General features: G+C 42.0%; 1 protein-coding gene across 1 annotated transcript in view; it reads left to right on the forward strand.

Annotated features, from left to right (window-relative positions):
* LOC132819485 (gamma-aminobutyric acid receptor subunit alpha-2-like) overlaps positions 1-24,214 on the forward strand; it is a 247,772-nt gene that overhangs the window by 101,394 nt on the left and 122,164 nt on the right. Inside the window, exon 4 of the mRNA XM_060831021.1 lies at positions 9,013-9,080. Within this exon, the coding sequence (XP_060687004.1) occupies positions 9,013-9,080 (68 nt within the window). The remainder of the gene's footprint in view (positions 1-9,012; positions 9,081-24,214) is intronic.

The raw sequence follows: 24,214 nt of genomic DNA on the forward strand, positions 1-24,214 counted from the left end.
TCTTATTCCTTTTCTTCCTCATTGTCCATCTTTCCCAGTTGCCATGCAGGTAAATAACTTCTACCAGGCTGACGTGAATTCTAAACAAAGCCTGGTTCTGTACAGTCTTTGCAGGTGCAGCTCTGAGACTTTATTCACAATACTTTGTAAATAACATGAAGGAAAGCTCTATAGTATTTACGCAACAAAATGGAATTTACTTATTGTAAATCCATGAATGCTGGTTACTTGGTGTTTCAAATGCTTGCAATGGATGTCTTCGTGATTAATAAGTCCCTGGAAGGCACAAAAGCTAGGAAATTGATCTCTGTTCAGTTTAATTCCGTATTGTAATCAATTAGTGCAGACTGTTGAGAAAGAAACAGACTTGATGAATAGAAATGCAATATCGATCGCTGGTAAGGATGATGCCAAATTGTATCTCCAGGTTATTCAAGTAACCCCAAAATACCTACAACTAAAACGTTAGTAGACTTTAATTTAAAATGAAACAGTTGTGACAGATGATTTCTGTCTGAAGCAAAGAACAATCTGCTTTTTTTTGTAAATCAACAAACTGTTACATAATCAGTAACTTCCATGATAATAAATAGTTATATTTCAGGCAAAAGCATTGTGACTAAACAGGAGAAAGTAATCATTTTTTGACTCAAAGACCTCTTAGAGTCATAGAGTCATAGAGATGTACAGCACGGAAACAGACCCTTCGGTTCAACCCATCCATGTCATCTAGATATCCCAACCCAATCTAATCCCACCTGCCAGCACATGGCTCATATCCGTCCAAACCCTTCCCATTCATATACTCATCCAAATGTCTTTTAAATGTTGTAATTGAATCAGCCTCCACCACTTCCTCTGGCAGCTCATTCCATACACGTACCACTCTCTGCATGAAAAGGTTGCCCCTTAGGTCCCTTTTATATCTTTCCCCTCTCACCCTAAACCTATGCCCTTTAGTTCTGTCTTCCCACACCCCAGGGAAAATACTTTGCCTATTTACCATATCTATGCCACTCATAATTTTTCAAACCTCTATAAGGTCACCCCTCAGCCATGGACGCTCCAGGGAAAACAGCCCCAGCCTGTTCAGCCTCTCCCTATAGCTCAAACCCTCCACCCCTGGCAACATCCTTGTAAATCTCTTCTTGAAACCCTTTCAAGTTTCACAACATCTTTCCGATAGGAAGGAGACCAGAATTGCACGCAATATTCCAAAAGTGGCCTAACTAATGTCCTGTACAGCTGCAACATGACCTCCCAACTTCTGTACTCAATACTCTGACCAATAAAGGAAAGCATACCAAACGCCTTATTCACTATCCTATTAACCTGCGACTCCACTTTCAAGGAGCTATCAACCTGCACTCCAAGGTCTCTTTGTTCAGCAACACTCCCTAGGACCTTACCATTAAGTGTATAAGGCCTGCTAAGATTTGCTTTCCCAAAATGCAGCACCTCGCATTTATCTGAATTAAACTCGATGTGCCAATCCTCAGCCCATTGGCTCATCTGGTCCAGATCCTGTTGTAATCTGAGGTAACCCTCTTCACTGTCCACTACACCTCCAATTTTGGTGTCATCTCCAAATTTACTAACTGTACCTCTTATGCTCGCATCCAAATCATTTATATAAATGACAAAAAGTAGAGGACCCAGCACCGATCCTTGTGGCACTCCACTGGTCACAGGTCTCCAGTCTGAAAAACAACCCTCTACCACCACCCTCTGTCTTCTACCTTTGAGTCAATTCTGTATCCAAATTGCTAGTTCTCCCTGTATTCCATGAGATCTAACCTTGCTAAACAGTCTCCCATGGGGAAGCTTGTCAAACGCCTTACTGAAGTCCATATAGATCACATCTACAGCTCTGCCCTCATCAGTCTTCTTTGTTACCTCTTCAAAAAACAGGTTTGTCAGACATGATTTCCACGCACAAAGCAATGTTGACTATCCCTAATCAGTCCTAGCCTTTCCAAATACGTGTACATCCTGTCCCTCAGGATTTCCTCCAACAACTTGCCCACCACCGACGTCAGGCTCACTGGTCTGTAGTTCCCTGGCTTGTCCTAACCACCCTTCTGAAACAGTGGCACCATGTTAGCCAACCTCCAGTCTTTCAGCACCTCACTTGTGACTATCAATGATACAAATATCTCAGTAAGAGGCCCAGCAATCACTTCTCTAGCTTCCCACAGAGTTCACGGGTCCACCTGATCAGGTCGTGGGGATTTATCCAACTTTATGCATTTCAAGACATCCAGCACTTCCTCTTCTGTAATATGGACATTTTTCAAGATGTCCCCATTTATTTCCCTACAATCTATATCTTCCATCTCCTTTTCCTCAGTAAATACTGATGCAAAGTACTCGCTTAGTATCTCCCCCATTTTCTGCGGCTCCACACATAGGCTGCCTTGCTGATCTTCGAGGGGCCCTATTCTCTCCCCAGTTACCATTTTGTCTTTAATGTGTTTGTAAAAAGCCTTTGGATTCTCCTTAATTCTATGTGCCAAAGTTATCTCATGTCCCCTTTTTGCCCTCCTGGTTTCCCTCTTAAGTATACTCCTACTGCCTTTATACTCTTCTAAGGATTCACTCGATCTATCCTGTCTATACCTTACATATGCTTCCTTCTTTTTTTTTAACCAAACCCTCAATTTATTTAGTCATCCAGCCTTCCTTAAACCTACCAGCCTTTCCTTTCACCCGAACAGGAATATACTTTATCTGGATTCTCGTTATCTCACTTCTGAAGACTTCCCATTTTCCAGCCATCCCTTTACCTGCGAACATCTGCCCCCATCTGTATTTCCGAGAATATCCTCCCTCAGTACAGCTGTAATGCTATCCCTTATCAAAAACGCCACTCCCTCTCTTGCCTTCCTTTCTATTCTTCCTGAAGCATTTGTATCCTGGAACATTAAGCTGCCAGTCCTGCCCATCCCTGAGCCATGTTTCTGTAATTGCTATGATATCCCAGTCCCATGTTCCTAACCATGCCCTGAGTTCATCTGCCTTCCCTATTAGGCCCCTTGCATTGAAATAAATGCAGTTTAATTTGTTAGTCCCACCTTGTCCCTGCCTGCCCTAACTGTTTGACTCACTTCTGTTCTCAGCTGTACCCGTCTCAGGTTGATCTCTTTCCTCACTATCTCCCTGGGTCCCACCCCCCTCCCCCTCCCCCACCTCACTAGTTTAAATTCTCCCGAGCAGCTCTTAGGCCCCTTCCAATTTAGGTGCAATCTGTCCTTCTTGTACAGGTAATTTCTACCTCAAAAGAGCTTGCAATGGTCCACAAATGTGAGTCCTTCTCTCATATACTAGCTCCTCAGCCATACATTCATCTGCTCTATCCTCCTATTCCTGGCCTCACTAGCTCGTAGCACCAGGATTAATCCAGATATTACTACTCTCGAGGACCTCCTTTTTAAATACTTGCCTACTCTCTGTAATCTCCCTTCAGATTCTCAACCTTTTCCCTTCCTATGTCATTGGTTCTGATTGGACAATGACCTCTTGCTGCCCCCTCTCCCCCTTGAGAACATTCTTCACCCTTTCTGAGACATCCTTGATCCTGGCACCAGGGAAGCAATGCACCATTCTGATTTTTCGCTGCTGGCCACAGAAATGTCTGTCGGTACCTCGGACTAGAGAGTCCCCTAACACATTCCCCTCGTTGCATTAGAACCGGTTTCAATACCAGGAACTTGGCTGTTCGTGCTATATTCCCCTGTGAATCAATCACCCCCTTCATTTTCCAAAGCAGCATACTTGTTTGAAATGGGGATAGTCACAGAAGAGTTCTGCACTACCTGCCTATCTCTCTTACCTTTCCTGGATTTAACTCATCTACGTGACTGTATCTGAGACTTCCCCCCCCCCCCCCCCCCACCCTTCCTATAACTGCCATCAATCACATACCATTGCTGTTGCAAATTCCTCATTGCCTCTAACTGTCTCTCAACTGATCCATTCGATCTGATGGGATTCACAACCAACAGCATTTATTGCAGATATAATCCGCAGTAACCCATAAACTCTTCTTAAACTCCCACATCTGACAAGAAGTGCATATCACTCTACTTAAGGCCATTTTTGCTTCTTCACATTCTACAGACCCAGAAAATAACACCGTCTTATTCCTTTACAAAACACTGCCCTAGGTAAAATTAATAGTTACCAGCTTATATTTTAAGTTTAATTAAGAGACATATATCAAAAAATATTTAATCAAGAAAGAACCCACTCTATTCACTACTGCAAATTTTCTGTTGGCCACACTTAAAACAATTCACCTATCTGTTTCTGTGCTTTAAGTTCGCCCAAACAGTTCCTCCAAGTTAGTTGTGAATTTCACTGTTTGTTAATTTTTGCAGACGTCCAGACGTCCAATGTCCAGCAATACATGAATTCAAACAGCAAAGGCAGTAACTGCAGGTTCATTGTGGTGTCAGTTTCTTTCTCTCTTCCTCTCTCTCCTGCACTGACCTCATGATGTACTTCCTTTGTCTGTTCTTCTCCCTTTTAAAACTGCTGTTGTTCTGACTTTTTTTTCCCCAAAAGTTGCAAAACAATGCAACAGCATATAAAACAGTAACTGCTGCTGCTGGAATTCGAGGAAATCACCTCCAACACCTAAAATAGCTCAAAAAAGGAGCAGCAGTTACAGCCAGAAAGTTTTCCTTCCTCCATCTTAGATTACCCAGAATCCTTTGTATTTCGTATTTATGAGATTATCTTTTAAACAAAATGAAAAAATAAAGTGAACGGCATTATAAACTTATATTGCTTTTCTGTAACCTTGTGAAAAGTTTAACAAGGCACAGAATTCAAAATGTATCCCTGACCAGAAGAAACCTATAAACCTGTCTGTTGACTCATGCCAGGAGCATCTAACTTAATTGACCACATTTTGGGAAAATAGTATAGTAGACTGGCTGTTCATAAAACTGATCAAGCAATTTACCACTGATAAAGGTATAGTAAGACAGTAGGTTGAAAAAAAAAATGCAATAAAATGTAGTTATTGGAACCATTTTAGCAGAGGGAGACTTAAAAGAACATTTGGGAGTACTATTTGATGAAGTCACTATTACCATTCTAAGAGAGAAAAAAAAAGAAATGTGACAAAGTGTTTATAAAATGGAATTAAGAGGATGTATATCAAATCACAGCAAAAAAAAATACAGCCATTTTTACAATGGCTTGTCAGACCACAAATTTCACAATGCACTGGTCTGACTATATATAGGCCAGTACTCTGGTTCAAAAGCCAATTTCCCTACGTTAGAAAGAATGCAGAAGAGAGTGTTGCATAGTATAAAAGGGAAGGCTTCGGAATGCTTTGCAGTTCAGCAAAAAATAACTTAAGGAGGACTTCATCAGGCCCTATAAAATATTAAGTGGCATAGATTAGGTCATCGCAGGTTGTTTCAAGTTAGCGTCCTAAGAAAACACAGTGGTAGGTAGTAAGAAAAACTTGTTTTTCTGGAAGTGATACACATTTGCAAATCTGCCAAATAATGGAGCAGGGGCAAGAGCATTGATATCACTTAAAACATTGAGATGGTGTGTTAGGAGAAGAAATGTATTAATGAGATGAGTTTCAATGAAACACTCTTGGTGTTTCCTAAGTTTACATCGGCTTGCAATCAGCCAATACCTGAAGAACCTTGTAGCTAATACAGATAATTTACTAAACCCTGCTGTAGATGTAGTGTTTCAGGAATATGCAGCCGAGTCTTTGAACTATGCTGTGATTTGACATACAAGGTTGCAATAAGAGGTGCTTAGGTCAGTGATGACTATTGCAAGAGCCTTGTGTATATTGCACAGAATCACGGAAGTGTTATGGTGCATTCTACCCATCTTGAGAACACGCTGGCTCCTGAACTGAGCATAATGACTTAGTGACTCCCTCAATCCTTTCTTTCATATACCATTTCTGTTAATCAGTCAATATCCTTTGAATACCTCAATTGACTTTACCACCAGCCGGTTTCCAGGCAGTGTATTCCAGACCAAGCCACTGGTTGCGAAAATATGCCGTCTTTATTCTTTTTATGAATGGGAATAGTTTCATCCTGTCTGCTCTATCCAGAAGTCTCCTGATTTTGAAATTCTCTGTCAGGTCTCCCTTTTTGTCACCTTCTTTCTAAGAGAGATCAGGGCCAAGGTCTCCAATCTCTCCTCAAAATTGAATTCTCTTGTCCCTGGAAAATCTTTTATGAATCTTAGCTACAGCATCTTCAATATATTCACATCCTTCCTATAATGTGGTACCCAGAACTGTACATCATATGACAGCTGAGATCTGATAGGTGATTTGTAGAAGCTCAGCATCATTTCATTGACCTCGCATTGTATATACCTATTAATTTGCTTTTATTAATTTCTTTCTCCAACTGTCTGCCAACTCCAGTAATCTATGTATATATAAATCCAAGTCCCTCTGATCCTACACACTCTTAAATATTGTACCCTTTATATCATCTGTCCATGTTCTTCTATCAAGCTTCACTCTTGTTTTCATTTACCCTTATCTGCCACCTATTTACCCTCACTCTTACCTTGTCCTTTTGAAGTTCTACACTGCCCACCCTACAGGTCATAATGCTTCCAAGTTTTGTAGTATTCTGCAGATCTTGAAAATGTCCTGTACGTACCAAGATTATAGGTCAGGAAAAGCAAGGTTCACAATAACAAATCTTAAGAACTCCGCGACAGACCTTCATTCAACCCAAAACTGATCCATTAACCAATACCCTTGGTTCAAATCAGTCAACCAAGTTTGTACTCTTTTATACTATGTGGAGAATCACGTGGAGGTCTGGCTTAAACTTATTTAGCTTGTCCAAGGCAAACACTTCCTCTAGATAAACTTGATGGAAATAGTGGAAATTATCTAATTTTCATAAATAAAGCAACCTGAATCAGAAGTTCACATCTCAGACAAAAATACTACTGTTCAATTACCTATCTATCTAAGACATTAACAATTTGCATTTATATAACAAAAAACATAGAACAGTACAGCACAGGAAAAAGACCTTTGGCCCATGAAGTTGTGCCGAACATGATGTCAAATTAAACTAGTCCCTTCTGCCTGCCCTTGGACAATGTCCCTCCACTCCTGTGCTTATCTACAAGTCCCTTAAGCACCCCTATTGTGTCTATGTCCACCACCACTCCTGGCAACAGGTGCAGACTCCTACCACTCTCTGTGTAAACAACCTTGCTCCTCTCATCTCATTTGAACTTCTCCCTCTCACCTTAAATGCATGCCCTCAAGTATTAGACATTCCAACTCTGGGAAAAAGATTCTGATCATCAACCCTATCTATTCATCTCATAATTTTATAAATTTCTATCAAGTCTCCCCTCAGTCTCTGTCGCTCCAGAGAAAACAACCCGGGTTTATCTAGCCTCTCTTCTGAGTTCATACCCTCTAACGCACGCAGCATCCTGAGAAAAAACTCTCCTGCACCCTTTCTAAAACCCCAACATCTTTCCTGTAGTGTGGCAACCAGAATTGAATGCAATACTCCAAGTTTGGCTTAACTCAAGTCCGATAAAGCTGGAACATGACATCTTGATTCTTGTGCTCAGTTCCCCAACCATTAAAGGCAAGCCTGCTATATGTCTTCTTTACCACCCTATCTGCATGTGTGACCATCTTCAGGGAGTTATGGACTGAAACTCCAAGATCCCTCTGTACATCAATGCTGTTCAGTGTCCTGCCATTAACTGTATGCCATTTCTTCACATTTAATCTCCCAAAGTGCAGCACCTCATACTTGCCTGGATTAAACACCATCTGCACTTCTTAGTCCATATCTGCAACTACATACTCACAAAAAACACTTAAAAAGCTAACTTAAACTTTTAACCATAATTTCCTTGGCAATAAATGACTTAGTCAATGATATTGGAAAAAGGATATTTGTGCCATTATAATCTGGACATTGCATACATGGGCGTTTTAATGCAAAATATTCTAATTAGATATGATTAGCAGTAATATGCTTGTGGGAATCAGCTCTTCAAAACTTTCTGGATACATCATTCATTGCTTCAGAAACCCAAATGCATTCATTAACATCTGTTAGTGCGCATTTCTGAGCAAAGTACTGTTATCTAGCCTCCATCCAGCAATTTCTAAGAAGTTTTTAATGGAATGGGGTGTCACATGCAAGACCAGCATTTGCTCTCCATCCCAAATTGCCTGAACTGACAAATAAAATGAAATAGGTTAAACTAAGTGAATAAGCTGGAGCAAGTGAGTGCTATGACAGCAAGTTCACAGCTCAGAGAAACAACATGGGCTTTGTGCATGTCCCTGAGGGCAGGGTGTTCTTGCAGCAGCATTGTGATGGTAGTTGATAGTGTAGCACTGAAATGCAGAAGCATCCTGCAAATAAATTGGAAATGCGCCATGAAGATTATCAGAGGATGGCACAAATCAGATGCCAGCGTCCACGGATGCAGAGTGTCTGTGACCTGTGACCATGGAGTGTGCCCCTGAAATGTCAGTGGTGAGCTGAATCCACCTCCCTCTGGTTTCCTTGTTGAGTTTCTCCAACCTGAGCTTGTTTACAAGACATGCAGTATGGGAGGCTGAACTATTACTGAGGTATGTTTAACAAGCAATAATCCCCCTGAAAGAACAAGAATCTTGCCACACCCTTTCTGAAAAGATGTTGCGAGTTGCTGAAGATTTTGAGACCAGCCTTGACAGACTTGTTGCCCCAAATCTTCCACAAACCTAACTGTAGCCCATGTCTTTCAAATCCTGAAGATTCTGCCCATAATTCTTTTTGATTTCAGCATTTAACTTGTCAAACTAATATGTATAGAACTAGAATAATGACATGCCTATTACTTTCATAGAACTAGCACCCTAAGCTGAAAGTGTTATACTTACTTAGGGTGTAGTGTGTGTTAAGATGTTCAATTGTTTAGAACAGGCATCTTTATTGAAAACTACCAGACTTTTTTTTATTTCATCAGAAAGAATAACAGAAGTCAAGACAGACATCTATGTGACAAGTTTTGGACCTGTATCAGACACAGACATGGTATGTGCAAACATGTTTTTGAAATTTTAAAAAAAGTTAATTATTCTACTTTTTTAATACACATTATAGTAATAATAATAAAGGACTATTTTAATTCATGCAATTATGGGTTGGATTTTGTGTTGAGCGATGAAGCAATGTTTTTGCTGTTGCTCTTGAAGAAAGCTGTCTGAGAATGTCTCAAGATGTCTGTGACCTGGATTTCCCTTTACCTGATGGTGGTTTAAAGGGGATCTCCAAATGTCTAGTAATTGTGGTGTCAGTAAGCAAGGTGAGCAGCCAATCACATTGAAGTATGCTCATTAACGGAAAACTTGTCCTTTAAAAGCACTGATTATTCTTCACTTTAACTTTGTATTTTCAAATAACAAAATAAAAGACGATGCTTGTATTAGGCTAAAACTAAAAAAAAAATCAATGTGACTTTCTTTTCCACATCATGGAGAAAATCGTCATTCTGCAAGTATAAAGTTGCTCTTCAAGGTTACTAAGGGAGTACAGCAGTAATTATGAATTTACAGACTGTTAAAATTCCCATTGCTCCTCATTCAACAAGTATGATCTGTCCAAGAGTTTTGGCAGGAAGACCAACAGAGTCAAAGTACAAGTTTCCTTTAATTAAATGTCTGTTTAATTTTGCACTCAGGGTTAGCATCGGGTTTAGGGAAAACTTTAACAATGTGTAATCTGTGGAAGCACAGCAACACAGAGTCATTGAATCATAGAATAGTTACAGGAGAGAAGGAAGCCATTCAGCTTATCATGTCTGTGCTGTCTCTCTGCAATATCAATACAACTCGTCTTACTCCCAAACTGTTCCCCGTAACTCAGTAAACCTTTTCTCTTCAGATAGTGATGCGATTCTCTTTTGAAGGTGACAATTGAACCTGCCTCCACCACATTCTTTGGGAAGTGCATTCCAGATCCTTAAGCCTTGCTGCTTCAAAATGCTTTATTTTTTTCTGATGTCACTGCTGTTTCTTTTGCCAACTGCTTTCAGATGTCTGGTTCTAGATCCTTCCATAGCTGTCTATCTATTCTGTCCATACTCCTCTTAATCTTTTTCCCTCTCAGGCAGACAACCCCAGATCCAAGTAACTTAAATTTCTCGTCCCCAGAACTACTGTTGTAAATAATTTCTGCATCCTCTTTAATGATTTGACACCTTTGATGAAGTGTGCTAAGCTGAACTGGATGCCTTACACCAGGTGAGGCCAAGTGTGCATTTTATGCAGGTTTAAACGTAATCTCCTCACTTTTGTACTTTGCAACCATAGTTATAAAACCCATAGTTATAAACATATACCTAAGTAATTGCATTCTAAAGCTCTTCTACTACACATTTGCCTCAAGGTCCCTTTGCTCCTGAACACTTCTTAAGTCTTATATCTTTTGTTTAGTATTGCTTCTACTCATTCTTCCTTCAGAAATGAATCACTGAACATTTCTCTGTATTAAATTTCTCTTATCACTCAAGCACCCATTCTAGCAGGCTGTATCTTCCATTGTGCATGTGAAGATTTTCCTCTTTGTGGTTCACAGGAGCTATGACCACAGCAGGAAGCGAACTGCGATGGAGCCCAGACAAAGGGAAGTCATGAGTCTTGGTGGAACCTGTCAGCTTTGGAATGGGACTGGGTTGCAACAAGGCTGTTGCAAAGGGGAAAATTGGTGCGTTGGGTTGGGGGTGGGGTGGGGGTGTGGGCAGCACAGAAATATCACGCTGAGGGAGAAGATGCCTGTGAGGGAACAGGGAGCCTGAAAAGGGTTGTTAAGAAGTTAGATGGTGTGTTGGCTTTCATTAGTAGAGGGATTGAGTTGAAACTCTATAAAGTTATGCTGCAGCTCTATAAAACACTGCTAGAACACACTTAGTATATATTGTTCAGTTCTGGTTGCCTCATTATAGGAAAGATGTGGAAGCTTTCGAGAAGATGTAGAGGAGATTTACCAGGATGCTGCTTGGACTGGAGGGCATGTCTTATGATGAAAGGTTGAGGGGGCTAGGGCTTTTCTCTTTTGAGGGAAGAAGGATGAGAGGTTTAGAAGATGATGAGAGGCATCGATAGAGTAGGTCGCTGGACACTTTTTTCCAGGGCAGAAATGGCTATCACGAGGGGCATAATTTTAAGATGACTGGAAGAAGGTTTAGGCGAGATGTCAGAGGTAGGTTCTTCAAACAGAGAGTGGTGGGTGCATGGGATGCACTGCCAGCGGTAAATAGTAGAATCAGAGATATTAGGGACATTTAAGTACCTGCTGGACAAACACATGGATGGCAGTAAAGTAAGGGTTGTGTAGGTTAGGTTGATCTTAAATTAAGATAAATGCTCAGCACAACATTGTGGGTTGAAGGGCTTGTACTGTGCTGCACTATTTTATGTTCTATGTTCTATCTTCAGTTCATGCACAGGCAAGCAGGCCTATCAATCCATGTCCCACTGCTCTGCGGTCAGGCCAGAAAGTAGTGCCAGGAATATCCCACAGGTGTGACTTAAGATCTTATGGCTATCTTTCCTCTCACTGTCCCACCCTCTAGGAACCATAAAATACTGCAGATCATTTCTATTTGAATCCCCAGTAATGAGGGAAACAGAAAGGTCTGTAGTGACTAGTCAGAGCCCTCATCCTTACATCTGAAGAGACTTTTTTAAAAATTGACCCAAACCTCTGTCATTTCCTCTTTTATCCCACTCAGTATTCTTGGTTGCATTTCTTCTGATCCTGGTGATTTATCAAATTTAGGGCACCAAGTTAAGGTGCCCAGCAAAAGCAGCCTGAGGAAAAGTATTTTGTATGCAGTGAGTGGTTAGGATTTGAAGTGCACTGTCTGAGAATGTGTTGGAGACTGATAAATCGTGAAGGAACTTCAGAAAAGAATTGCATCGGGATGGGCTTGGTGGAGTTGCATTTGCAGAGAGCCAGCACAGACAGGATGGGACAAGTGGCCTGCCTGCTCACTATGATTTGGGCAGAAGCTTCTAAACTGGTAATAGCCAATGGAAAATCTTTATTTAACACCTCAGCCATGCCTCCATGTGTATTTTATTTCCATAACTGACCCCACATCTATTTCCATAACTGACCCTCTCTACACGCCTATAGAAGAGGTTTTAATTATATTTTGTGTTATTTACCAGATGTTTCTCATACTATCTCCTAGCATCTAGTATTTATTCTCTCTTCAATTGCCCTCTGAACCTTCAACATTCAGCCTGGTTTTCAGTCGTGCTTTCCATGTGCCATATCATGTATATCTTTTCTCTGCTTCACCTTAGTCAATATTTCTTTCAACATCCAGGGGACTTACCTTTGTTTGTTTTGTGCCCTGTGTTGAAGACTGTAGCATCAGCAGTAAATGGTGGAAGTACCTGGAAATTGGAGGGGAACCTGGCAAACTTGATGCTGCTGTGGAAGGACCTTACTTGGTTATGTTGCACCGTCTGTATTTGCACGGAACAGTGTGAGAGAACTGGTACACCTCACTAGGTTAGCTCACGGGAATTCAAGCCTGCTATTCCTAGTGTCACCTCTGAAGTTAAAGATCTTGTATAAGAACAGACATTTCTCAATTAACTTGTCTCCTTAGTGCCTGGTTGACAGAAAGCATAGACCAGGTTTCTGTACTTAATAATAATGTTTTTTTATTACAATAAATAGATTCTAACCACAGATAAATTATTAGGAATGATCAACATGTAACTCTATTCATTAAAACGCTAACTCCTGATAAGAATCCCACAATGCACACGTACAGCCACAGTCAGAAAGGCAAAATTAACTACCGTTATAATTGAAGGGAAAAGCTGGAGAGGCTGTTCAATGGCCCCAATCTACAGAGTTCACTGAGATGGTCTTTCTCGCTTGCTTGGAATAGTTGCTCCTCAATCTCTGTCCTCTAGGTACTTCTTCTTGCTTGCAGAAGGAGTAAGGCAACTGGTTCACAACTGATAAAATCTTCAACTTAATGGTTAAAAGTGAAAACTTACAATAAGAGGTGAAGGAAAATAATCTGATTTTATTCAGGCTTTAGATTTTTTTTATAGTAGAAAAAACGATGCCACGTCTTCGTCCAGAGATCTGAACACTTCTGGCTATATCATTCACACTGGCAAGGTGTTCAGCTACCTGACAGCCAATCACATAGCTGTTGGCAAGCAGAAGCACTTTCTGGATCAGTGGTGCTGGAAGAGCACAGCATTTCAGGCAGCATCCAACGAGCAGCGAAATCGACGTTTCGGGCAAAAGCCCTTCCTTTTGCCCGAAACATTGATTTCGCTGCTCGTTGGATGCTGCCTGAACTGCTGTGCTCTTCCAGCACCACTGATCCAGAATCTGGTTTCCAGCATCTGCAAGTGGTCACAACTCCAGAGACCAATCAACTTCTGTTACCAGCCAAATTTTCCTTTGTACACATCCTCGGTGATAGCCCTCTTCTCATTTCACTCCAAAATCAAAAATATAGAAGGGTGTATAACTAGATAGAGGATTTGTGGAAGGGTATAAAGATAAAGGGATCCCTCTGGAAAGCAGCAAGCCATTTAATCAGTTTAGCTGTCACGACCTTCATTTTTGCATGATTTGGAGATGCCGGTGTTGGACTGGGATGTACAAAGTTAGAAATCACACAACACCAGGTTATAGTCCAACAGGCTTATTTGGAATCACTAGCTTTTGAAGTGACGCTCCTCCATCAGGTGGTTGCACAGCAATGCTCTGAAAACTAGTGTTTCCAAATAAACCTGTTGGATGATAATTTGGTATTGCACGATTTCTAACTTCATTTTTGCATTGCATCACCAACCAACTTCAAGACTGAGGAGCTGAAACAGTCTAGTTCACATCATCATAATCTCCACGTTATTGAAAGAGCTGGAGATTAGATGTCAGATATCAACAAGAATTGGATTGACTAACTTCAACAATGAGTGAATGATTTACCAAGTGGCACAAGAGAAGAGGGATTTATCTCTGACATTAATCTAAGCATATGAGAACTTCTGCTCCTAATAATTCCCTTACAAATGCCCCTATGAGGAACCAGCACTGTTCTCACTGATGACATGGAGGAAGACTATTACTCTTTATGCTCAGGCCTTGGGATGACCTTGGTGGCCATTGTCTAGCTGCCTGAGACATACAGAACCCTGGCTGCTGATGGGGATCTGCAGCAATGCAGGCTTCTCTGTGGGCATGGCTGTGTGGAACACAGGATTCACTGGTAGAGGGGCTGAGGAGTGGCTATTCATACCCTGTCCATGCCTTAGAAGTTGTACATCTGTTGCAAAACACACAGTTAAGAAGGAGCAGGGCCGAGTGAAGACACCAGGGGCTTTTCTATATCTTTCTTTGCACCTACTGCATTGAGTCGAAAGGTGTAGCACTCGAAAAACACAGTAGGTCAGGCAACGTCCGAGGAGCTGAAGAATTAACGTTTTGGGCGTCATCCCTTCATCAGCATTGAGCTCATGGACAAGGCAATGATATCCTCTTGCTTCTCTGGCACTCATTGAGACAAAGATTGCCAGTCAGTCAGTCGAAAAAGCCATGTTTTAGAGTGGCTGATGTTCCTTAGACATCATAGCTCTTACGACCTGGATGGACTCTCCCATTACCTGCAAATGGCAGCTCCGCCAGACTTTCTTCACGTGTCATTCTAGACACCCAAATGTGCTGTGTTACTAATCTTGAACTCAGCACGAGCCTAGATTAGAGTGGTGCTGGAAAAGCACAGCAGGTCAGGCAGCATCCATGGAACAGGAAAATTGACGTTTCAGGCAAAAGGACTTCATCAGGAATGAGGCTGGGAGCCCCTGGATTGAAGAGATAAATGGGAGGGGTGTGCGGCTGGGGAGAAGGTAGCTGAGAGTGGAGGGAGATGGGGGGGTAAAGGTGATAGGTCGGAGAGGAGGATCGTGGGGATAGTGAGAAGGAAGATTGACAGATGGAACAGATCATGAGGGTGGTGCTGAGCTGGAAGGTTGGAACTAGGGTAAGGTGGGGGGAGGGGGGGGGTGGAGGGGAAATGAGGTTGGATAAAGTCTAAAAGGAGTACCCTGGCTGCAAAATGTTACAGGAGCACCCAGGCCCTCATTGGGCCAGTGTTGTGCATTTTTAAATGAGGAGATAGCATCATTTTTGAGTGCTGCCTTCCTTGACTAGAAAGAGCATATTCAGATCAGGAACTGCCTCCTGACAATCAGCAAAATGGGCCTTAATATATCATTAGCTTGCAATGCTTAAAAACGTTTAGCTGCAAAGCTCTTGATAAAGCTTTATTCAAATATAATATCCAAAAACACCTATTAATCTTATGATTTAGCTTTATTATGCTCAACACATTGTAAACTGTCAAGAATAGTTTTTAAAAAGTATAAATTAATCAATGGTATTAAAGTATTACATTGTTGATAGACTGATTAGCTCAGAGTGATTACACCAAATGTGACAGATTTTCTAAACATTTTAAAATCATTATTTCTTATAAATATATAACATATGTTTAACAGTACCAAACTCTTTAAAAATATTTCCACCTGAAGTTTTGCATTATTCATGAATTTGTGTGTTCTTTAATTATTTTAATCAAATAAATTAAAGATCTGGAAAAATGCTCCAAGGCTTCTTGAGGGATTGAATGAGTCACAGCCATAACAGCTTTGAATATGCTCAGCTAGAATGTACATATGTTAAGATATGCTCCATGTGGTGTTTAACCATATCCTGAGGGGGGCTACCTGAATTCAAAATGAGTCTCCAACTTTTGATATTAAATATGGATGCTATGAATAAAGCTGTTTTGGCACCAAGCTATCGGGAGCTTTCCCCATGGATTGTCAGCATGATTTCCATTCAGAAGTGATTATCCTTTGCAGCCAAATCTCTTACCAAAGAACGAATGCCCGTTCTTTTACAGGTCACTTTTAATTTCCGCCTGCCTGTGGTACTGGCAAGAACAGAGCTTAAAATGGAGGCTGTGTCAATTGGCAAAGTGCCACACCTTAACTGGCATCACTTCTAGCTTCTGAGTGACATCAGGTGTGTGATGCTCTTGTTGCTTACAGCTGAGAGCATCATGAATATTCAAATGTTTCTCCTGGCACTTTTACCATGACCAGATGTATTTTAAATTCTTTTGTGGGGGATGTGAGTGTTACTGGCAAATATCTATCCGTAAAGGACACTGGTGAAAAATCAGTGATCGATGCAATAAACACTGGACCAGGAAGCATCTACAAGGCATGAGTCAGGAATGTGATGAAATATTCCCGCTTGACTGGGTGAGTACAGCTCCAACAGCACACAAGAAGCTTAACACCATCCAGGAGATAGCAGTTGGCTTGGATTGACACCCCATCCATAACCTTCAACATTCACTCTGTCTGACATTCAGTGGCAGCAGTGTCAACTGTCTACAAACTCAGTGCAACAACTCACCCAAGCTGTTTTGACAGCACCTCAAACCCATGACCCTTTACCATTTAGAAGGACAAGTGTAGCATATACATGGTAACACTACCACTTTACAGTTTCCCTCCAAGCTACTCCACCCCCATCCCCTCCCCCTCCCCCATCCTAACTTGGAATACTATCACAGCTCCTTCCCTATCACTGGGTCAGAATTCCATAACTTTTTTCCTTAATAGCACTGTTGTTGTACCTATTTCCCAAGTAAGGCACATCACCACCACCATCACCAGGGTCGTTAGGGATGGGTAATAGATGTTGCTGTAGCCGTAACATGCACATCCCATGAATAAATGATATTTAAAAAGTGCTGGCGAGTTGGGGTGTGCGTACCACTCATATGTTTTTTCAACTTTCTTCTATTGCCTTTTGCTTAAGTTGGAGCTTTAGTCTCTCTTCAACAGTCGGAAAGAATTTAGGACTGTTGCTTCGATGATCTCCAAGTTCAGGAAGGTCAACTAGTGCTCTGAGATGTCTGCATTCATAACATTTCACTAAAGCGGTAGCCTTCATGTATCTTCATTTCCAATTTGATAAACAAGCAAACAACTTGGCCCGAATGTGGTTATGGAACAAGAGTGTGACAGTAAACTGTACTAAGAATATTATTATAGCTCTGTCTCGGTCAGTCACTTTGCCACCTATTCTGAATAACAAAGGTGGTCTTCACTAAATTAATTGCAGCAAGATTTTATCCAGGGCTCTGTTAAATAGGAATTATACATTACATTGCACTGAGCTAGTTCAGAAAAGGTTCACAATATTATTCCAGAGATGAAAGGCGTGTTTTGTGAGTAGAGGTTGAACAGTTTAGGCTAGAGTTTAGAAGAATGACTGGAGATCTGATTGAGGGATATAAGAAGCTAAAGCAGATTGACAAAAAAATTAGACATGAAGCTGATATTTTCTCTCATGGGGCAACCTGTGATAGAGTGAGGGTTGGAATGGGGAGGTCATGGGTTTAGGCTAAGGGGTGGCGTATTTAAAACCGTGATATAGAGTAATTATTACTCTTAAATGGTAAGAGATCTGTGGAATTCACGACTGACACTGAATAAATTTAAGGAGAAGTTAGACATGTTTTTAATTAGCAATGGGTTCAAGGGTTATGGGGAGCAGGCAGGAAAGTGGAGTGAAGGCTGGGATGAGATCAGCCATGATTGTATTAAGCATGGAGCAGGCTCAAGGGACTGAATTTCTTACTCCTCCAAGCTCTTGAGTTCGAAAGAAGACAATAATTGTCATTTTTTCATAAAATAAATATCTAACTTAGGTTCGTAAAATTATTTCAAATAGTCTCTGATTCACAGTTATTAAGTGCACTAGCCTTTTTTGCAGATTCTCAGAAGATAGTGCTGAAGTGAGTCACTGAGCGAGTGTAGAGTGTTACATGGCCTTTCATTAAAGCTCAGAGGAATTTGGGAGGATAGAGCTCAGATATTAATATCTTTAACACTGTCACGTGACTGAATTTGGAGCAAATGAAACATTTGAGATTTTGTCGTTTTCCCAATACTGAGACACAGATGTGTGACCATCATAGTTCGATGAGTCGCCAGTTGACTCTATTCCAGATGATTCTACAAATTTAATCTTGAATATTTTGAATAGCACGTGAATCGTGGTGCTTCAAGAATGTAGTTCACCACTGCCTCCGCGAGGGTAAGTGATGCCCAGATCCTGCACGTGAATTAAAGCAAATCCTTTTTGATATCTTTGAGCTGTCTGTTAACGCCTCACTATAACATTCTGCACAAGTGAAACAGAACTAGGCCCAGCATCATGTTATCTGAAAAAGAGAGACCGTGAATAGATTTAATGTTGTGAGATTTATTACCTAACACAGGTGGAAATAACATATGTCAGCAGCTGCCATCTACTGGTTGGAGAGCTGGCATGAACCCAGTGCTACTTCCCTCTGGAAGGCCTGAAGAGTTGGGTATTCCACACAATTAAGGCTGAAAATCCCACCCACAGGAGGTACATGTCAGACATTAGCTGGGAGCTCTCCAATGCCAGCCGCACCATTAGGAGTACCAGTGCTACACATGGGACAGCCTTTTGACTATTGCTGGATCTCCAGGTAGAGATGAGTCTAGGTGGAATGGGGACAAAACTAAGAGGGGGGAGTAGGGAGAATGGTCAGAAGCAGGAGCAGGAGCGGTGAGGTGTCTTTCTTTGGGACCCTTCATCCGGGTGTTGAACACAGCAAATTTTAAAAAGAGGGATCCCAATGCTAAACCGCAGGCAGACACCAGTCTGTGCATAGTGAGCTTCCCACCTGGTGCTGGTTGAATCCCAATGATAGTGAGATGAGGACTATAACTAGCCCTTAAACTGATATAATAGAAACATTGAATTTTACAATACAGAAGAAGGCCATTCCACCCGTCGTGTCTGCACTGACTCCTGAAAGAGTTACCCAGCTAGTCCCAATTGGTAACCAGGCAGAAAGATGGCTCTCTACGCTTCATGTTGTATTAGTGGATTGATTCCAGACTGGACAGGCAGTCTGCCTTTAAGATGGTTAGCTGGCATTCTAACATGTGACGTTTCAGCTTAAAGATCTTTGTCTCACCTTCACAGCATTGAAGAAGTTTTCCTCCTCTCTCTACAAGAATCTCAGGGAGTCCCTCTCCCACTGCAGTACTCTATGCTACTTTCTCCCCACCCCCACCCTCCTCTCACTTATCTCTCCACCCTTCAGGCTCTCTGCCTGTATTCCTGATGAAGGGCTTTTGCCCGAAACATCGATTTTACTGCTCCTCGGATGCTGCCTTAACTGCTGTGCTCTTCCAGCACCACTAATCCAAAATCTGGTTTCCAGCGTCTGCAGTCATTGTTTTTACCTATTTACAGGAGGGCTCTGACCATATCACACTGGCTGTAGTGTATGAATAAGAAACCAGGTCACATCCCATCCAGTGTTACGGGCAGCCTGGTGAGATTCCCATCTACTACTCTCTCCAAACCAATCAAACAATTCCTCCCTGTCTTCAAACTTGCCTTGGGATGGGATAGGGGTCATGAACTTCTGTCCTGCCTGTTGGAGATTGGGTGGAGAGTGGGCTGGGAGACAGGGCGAGAATAGGGTGGAGGTTGGTAAGTAATAGCTAGCAAGCTCTAGCTGAGGAGGCCGTCAGCTTTAGAACCTGTCCCAGTTAAAACCAAGGTGGGAATATTCAAAAACAGCCTTCCTGCCCAGAGTTCATTTCAGTGTTCCATCACTGGTGTCAGGAGCCCTTAGCACGTAGACACACTATCAGGTACACCCAGCGTGTACACCTGCATTCCAATTTGGAGAGCTGTCCCTCCTCCTTAGGCACCCTTTGTCGAACAGAACGGCCCACCAACAGCATGGAGGGAACCATGGGAAAACACCTGCCTGCCTTTTACATGTTTAGCCCCCCAGCCTTTCTGGGTCCTCACTTACCAGTCCCAGCCATTCTGTATCATAAAGCTGTGTCTCAGCTCCAACAATGATTCCCATTCTCCAGTCTCTTGCAGTACCGGGAGAAGCCACAGCTCCTGGAGGCACTGTCGATATTGGAGAGTTGCCAACCTTTGACTGGTAGTTTTCAGTAAAGTGACAGTTGCTCTGCAGCAGAAATTCCTGTGGGATATTCCCTGTGAAGGAGCCGGGACCCCTGCTGGCACCCAGCAGTCTGTCTAATTGAGATTTAATCGCTTCTGGACTTCCAAAACTACTTACAATAAGTGTCCAGCAGATAAATAAACTCTGTCCATTGTGTTTGTTAACTTGGCCACAGTCAATGGGTCAACCTACAAAAACCTGCAAAGTTTAAATAATTAGAAGAGGATGAAAGTTTAATTTGTTTTCGTTCCCTGAGGTAAAGAGAAAAAATGTAATTTAAGATGTCAACTAATATGATCTCATCAATACAGAGTGTACAAAATCAATAGAGGCCTGGCATTTTACTGAGGAAATTATCCAGTAGAGATCAATTATTAATATTGCTTTGAACTATTCTTTTTGATTTAATAAAGACTTATAAATGTGGCAGAAATTAAAGAGGCCTCGCTTTCGGACTCGGAATCAGCACTATCTGTGAATGGCTCACTGGTGCTTCAAGAAACTGGAAACCATCTTCGAAACGAGTGGCTGAACTGGCTTCTGATGTAGGTTTCAGTGTACAAATGGTAATTTTGACAATATCCAATTTTCTTCCCAGTTCCTTACTGCGTGTTCCTCTGGCCTATTTGAGGGCCAGGAATAACTGAGGGGGTGTTTTATGGAGGCAATGAGGATCTCCGCCATTGGCATGAGGGTCAACAAGAGACCTACATTGCCTCTGTTGGAAAAGACCTGCTGGATTATGAGCCAATTGGGCAAGTAACAGGCCATCCGTGGGCCTTGCCTGGGCTCAGGACCTCAGGGGTCAGGCGTGCTGCCTGTCAAGCGCTGATGGGAAATCAGAGGCTGACAGTTCTGTTCCTTGGTAGCCCCACCAGGGAGGCAGTGGCTGCTGTGAAAGCCCACTCAGCAGAGGCCCAGGCTCGCAAAGCAACCCAGGCGAGAAGTGAGACCACAAGCAAACCTTGCATACTTGCTTGTAATGCAGTGACAGGCCGACCTGCTTTAACACCAGTGGCAGCAATATAAAACCAACAGCGGAGATAATAGTTGGTGGAGGAGCTGCACATCCCCACATGGATGGCAAATGGCTTGGATCCCCAACCACCACTTCCTCACTGATTAATACCAGTGCCACAGGAAAATGCCAGCAGGGATGCCAGAGGTCTGTACTAAATTAGAGCAAAAAATGGAGGAGTTGGTATAAGTTCTGTCTGCTGTTCTATCACCTGGCACAGATATAACAGCTGCTCTTGAGACCCAGATGCAGCAGAATAGTCAATGGCAGTCAGATAAATGCTCTGCCTCCATCACCCTGGCCAAGGGTGCCCAGCAAGGCAAAAGGGGGAGGGGGGACGTGGATGAGGCACCTCCACTTCATTTTAGGTGCACCTTCCTCTCAAGGATAAAATCAGCACTGATCCAGGAGGAATGCTGACCAGGGCACTCCAAAATGACCTGGCTTCTTTCAGGTCCCCCTCACCCCAATGCCAGTGAGTGTGCTAGAACTCAGGCTGAGGAGAGGTTCAGGAGACTCTCAGCAGGTCAGGGACCTCTAGGCGTAGACTACTCTCACCAAAGTCATTAACAGTCACTAGGCAGAGGCGGTCAACAAGCTGCCTCCACCTTCACTGAGCATGTCGGGCTAGACATCGTAGTAAGTGAAGAAAGAAGACTTGGTTGGTATGGCTGTTTGTTATATGTATTTGTAAGTAGATATTTAATTGCACTGTTGTAAATTTTGCTGTGGTCCCATTACGTGATTAACTGCTGACATGGTTGTTTGAAGTGAAAGGGGTGAAGCATCTTCTTACATCAGAAAGCAATGTGGTGTTCTAGTGGTAAACATTTCATTGTATCATATCATCAGTAAAGCACATGCATAAGGTGTTGCAATGGCTCAGCCAAGGGTTCTGAGGTTAAATTCTGGGATCATGACCTTGTTTGACATTGCAACAGTGAGGAGACTAGGTCTGGAATTACCACATTCTGAAGGCCACAGACACAATTTGTGAAAGTAATAGAGAACTGTGTCTGGGCTGTGCAGGCTGTAAGAAGGACAGACCTTTTCCATGATCTGTGTCTCCGTGATCATGCGGAATTTCTTCAGCTTAAGAGGAAAGCAGTGCACTGCTGGGATATTAAGGACTTTGTTATCTCAGAGAAGGATGAGAGAGAAGTTTTTGGATTTATCCCACCTGTAGTTGAGGAAGCACACTCACAGTGTGATTTCTCAGCAATTGCAACTGTACCACCAAGGAACTTAGTGCATTTTCCTGGACTCGAGTGACACTGAGAGAATAAGATGACAAGTCGCAGCAAGGATATAGGAGAATGGGGAACCAGGGTCTAAGGTCTTTGTGTCCTCATCTGCCAGCTGTTTATTTGAAACAAGGCTGTGGGCACAGGAATATACACTGTGATGCAAACATAGTTTCTATGCAGTTTAAGGTGTTTAAATCCCTGTCAACTCATGGAAACGCTTGTTGAGTATATCATAGCGGTTTCATTTCAACCACTGATGAACACACAATTATTGTGATAATCTTGTTGAGTTCATGGAGACATTTGTCTGTTTTCTTTTCCACATGACTAAAAGGCATTCAGAAAACTGTGATGATTTTAATCCTCCTCATTCTATACACATGAAAACTAGTAATTTACTAAATAACTAAGCTGTCAAAATACAGACACCTCTTCATTTGGATATCAGTATAATCATTTGCAATGAGACATTTTTAAAAGCTCCTTTTAATTTTCAGTTGGTAATTTTACTTGCAATTGCTTTCCTAATGTAGATTATTTAATTTCAAATGTTCTATTTGTAAGCTAGACTGCAGTGATCCACAGATTAAGGCTATAACTTATTAATATGTCGAATATATGATATATTCATTGGAAAATTGGCGAATCAGGAGTTTTAAAGAAGTTAATTAGGAGTTAAGTTTTATTTAAAGTCTAATTATTTTCTTTAATTTAATGTAGCAATAAATTAGAGATTTCTCTTTAGAAGTTAAGTTTCATTCTGCCAATAAAAAACAAGTGGGTATGAGTTATCTGGACCTCAAAGCCAGAAGGTCCAGGTCCAAATCCATCTCGCCCCAGAGATGCACCCGAATATGTCTAAACATATTGATTAAAATAACTACATACTCTCTGCCAGGGTTTTTATGCTACAGAGGTAGTGTCTGTAACTTAGGCCCAGAAGATCTGAATTCAAGTCCCACCTGCTCTGTCATAACATATATGAACTGGTTGATGAAAAATACCTATAGTGTCCCCAACAGCTAGTTAATGAGGTGACTGGCTTCAAATTGGTTGTTTCTTTAGGGAGCTGGAGAGCAACTTCTCTCTGTGCTGTTTTGGTCTGACCTGGGTCTTCTTTGTGCGTACAGAGTGTAAAGTGGCAGCTTGGCGAGTGAGGATGTTCACCAAAGTGTGATTAGTTTTTGTATCAGGAATCCACCAGTCCTGGAAAAGTCTGAGATAGTTGGTAAACTGCCAATGTAACACCCTTAATAGAGTCATAGAGATGTAGAGCATGGAAACAGACCCTTCGGTCCAACCTGTCCATGCCGACCAGATATCCCAACCCAATCTAGTCCCACCTGCCAGCACCTGGCTCATATCCCTCCAAACCCTTCCTATTCATATACCCATCCAAATGCCTCTTAAATGTTGCAATTGTACCAGCTTGCACCACATCCTCTGGCAACTCATTCCATACATGCACCACTCTCTGAGTGAAAAAGTTGCCCCTTAGGTCTCTTTTATATCTTTCCCCTCTCACCCTAAAACTATGTCCTCTAGTTCTGGACTCCCCGACCCCAGGGAGAAGACTTTGTCTATTTATCCTATCCATGCCCCTCATAATTTTGTAACCTCTATAAGGTCACCCCTCAGCCTCCGATGCACCAGGGAAAACAGCCCCAGCCTGTTCAGCCTCTCCCTGTAGCTCAAATCCTCCAATCCTGGCAACATCCTTGTAAATCTTTTCTGAACCCCTTCAAGTTTCACAACACCTTTCTGATAGGAAGGAGACCAGAATTGCACACAATATTCCAACAGTGGC

Source organism: Hemiscyllium ocellatum, chromosome 1 (assembly GCF_020745735.1).
Source record: "Hemiscyllium ocellatum isolate sHemOce1 chromosome 1, sHemOce1.pat.X.cur, whole genome shotgun sequence".
Lineage (NCBI taxonomy): Eukaryota > Metazoa > Chordata > Chondrichthyes > Orectolobiformes > Hemiscylliidae > Hemiscyllium > Hemiscyllium ocellatum.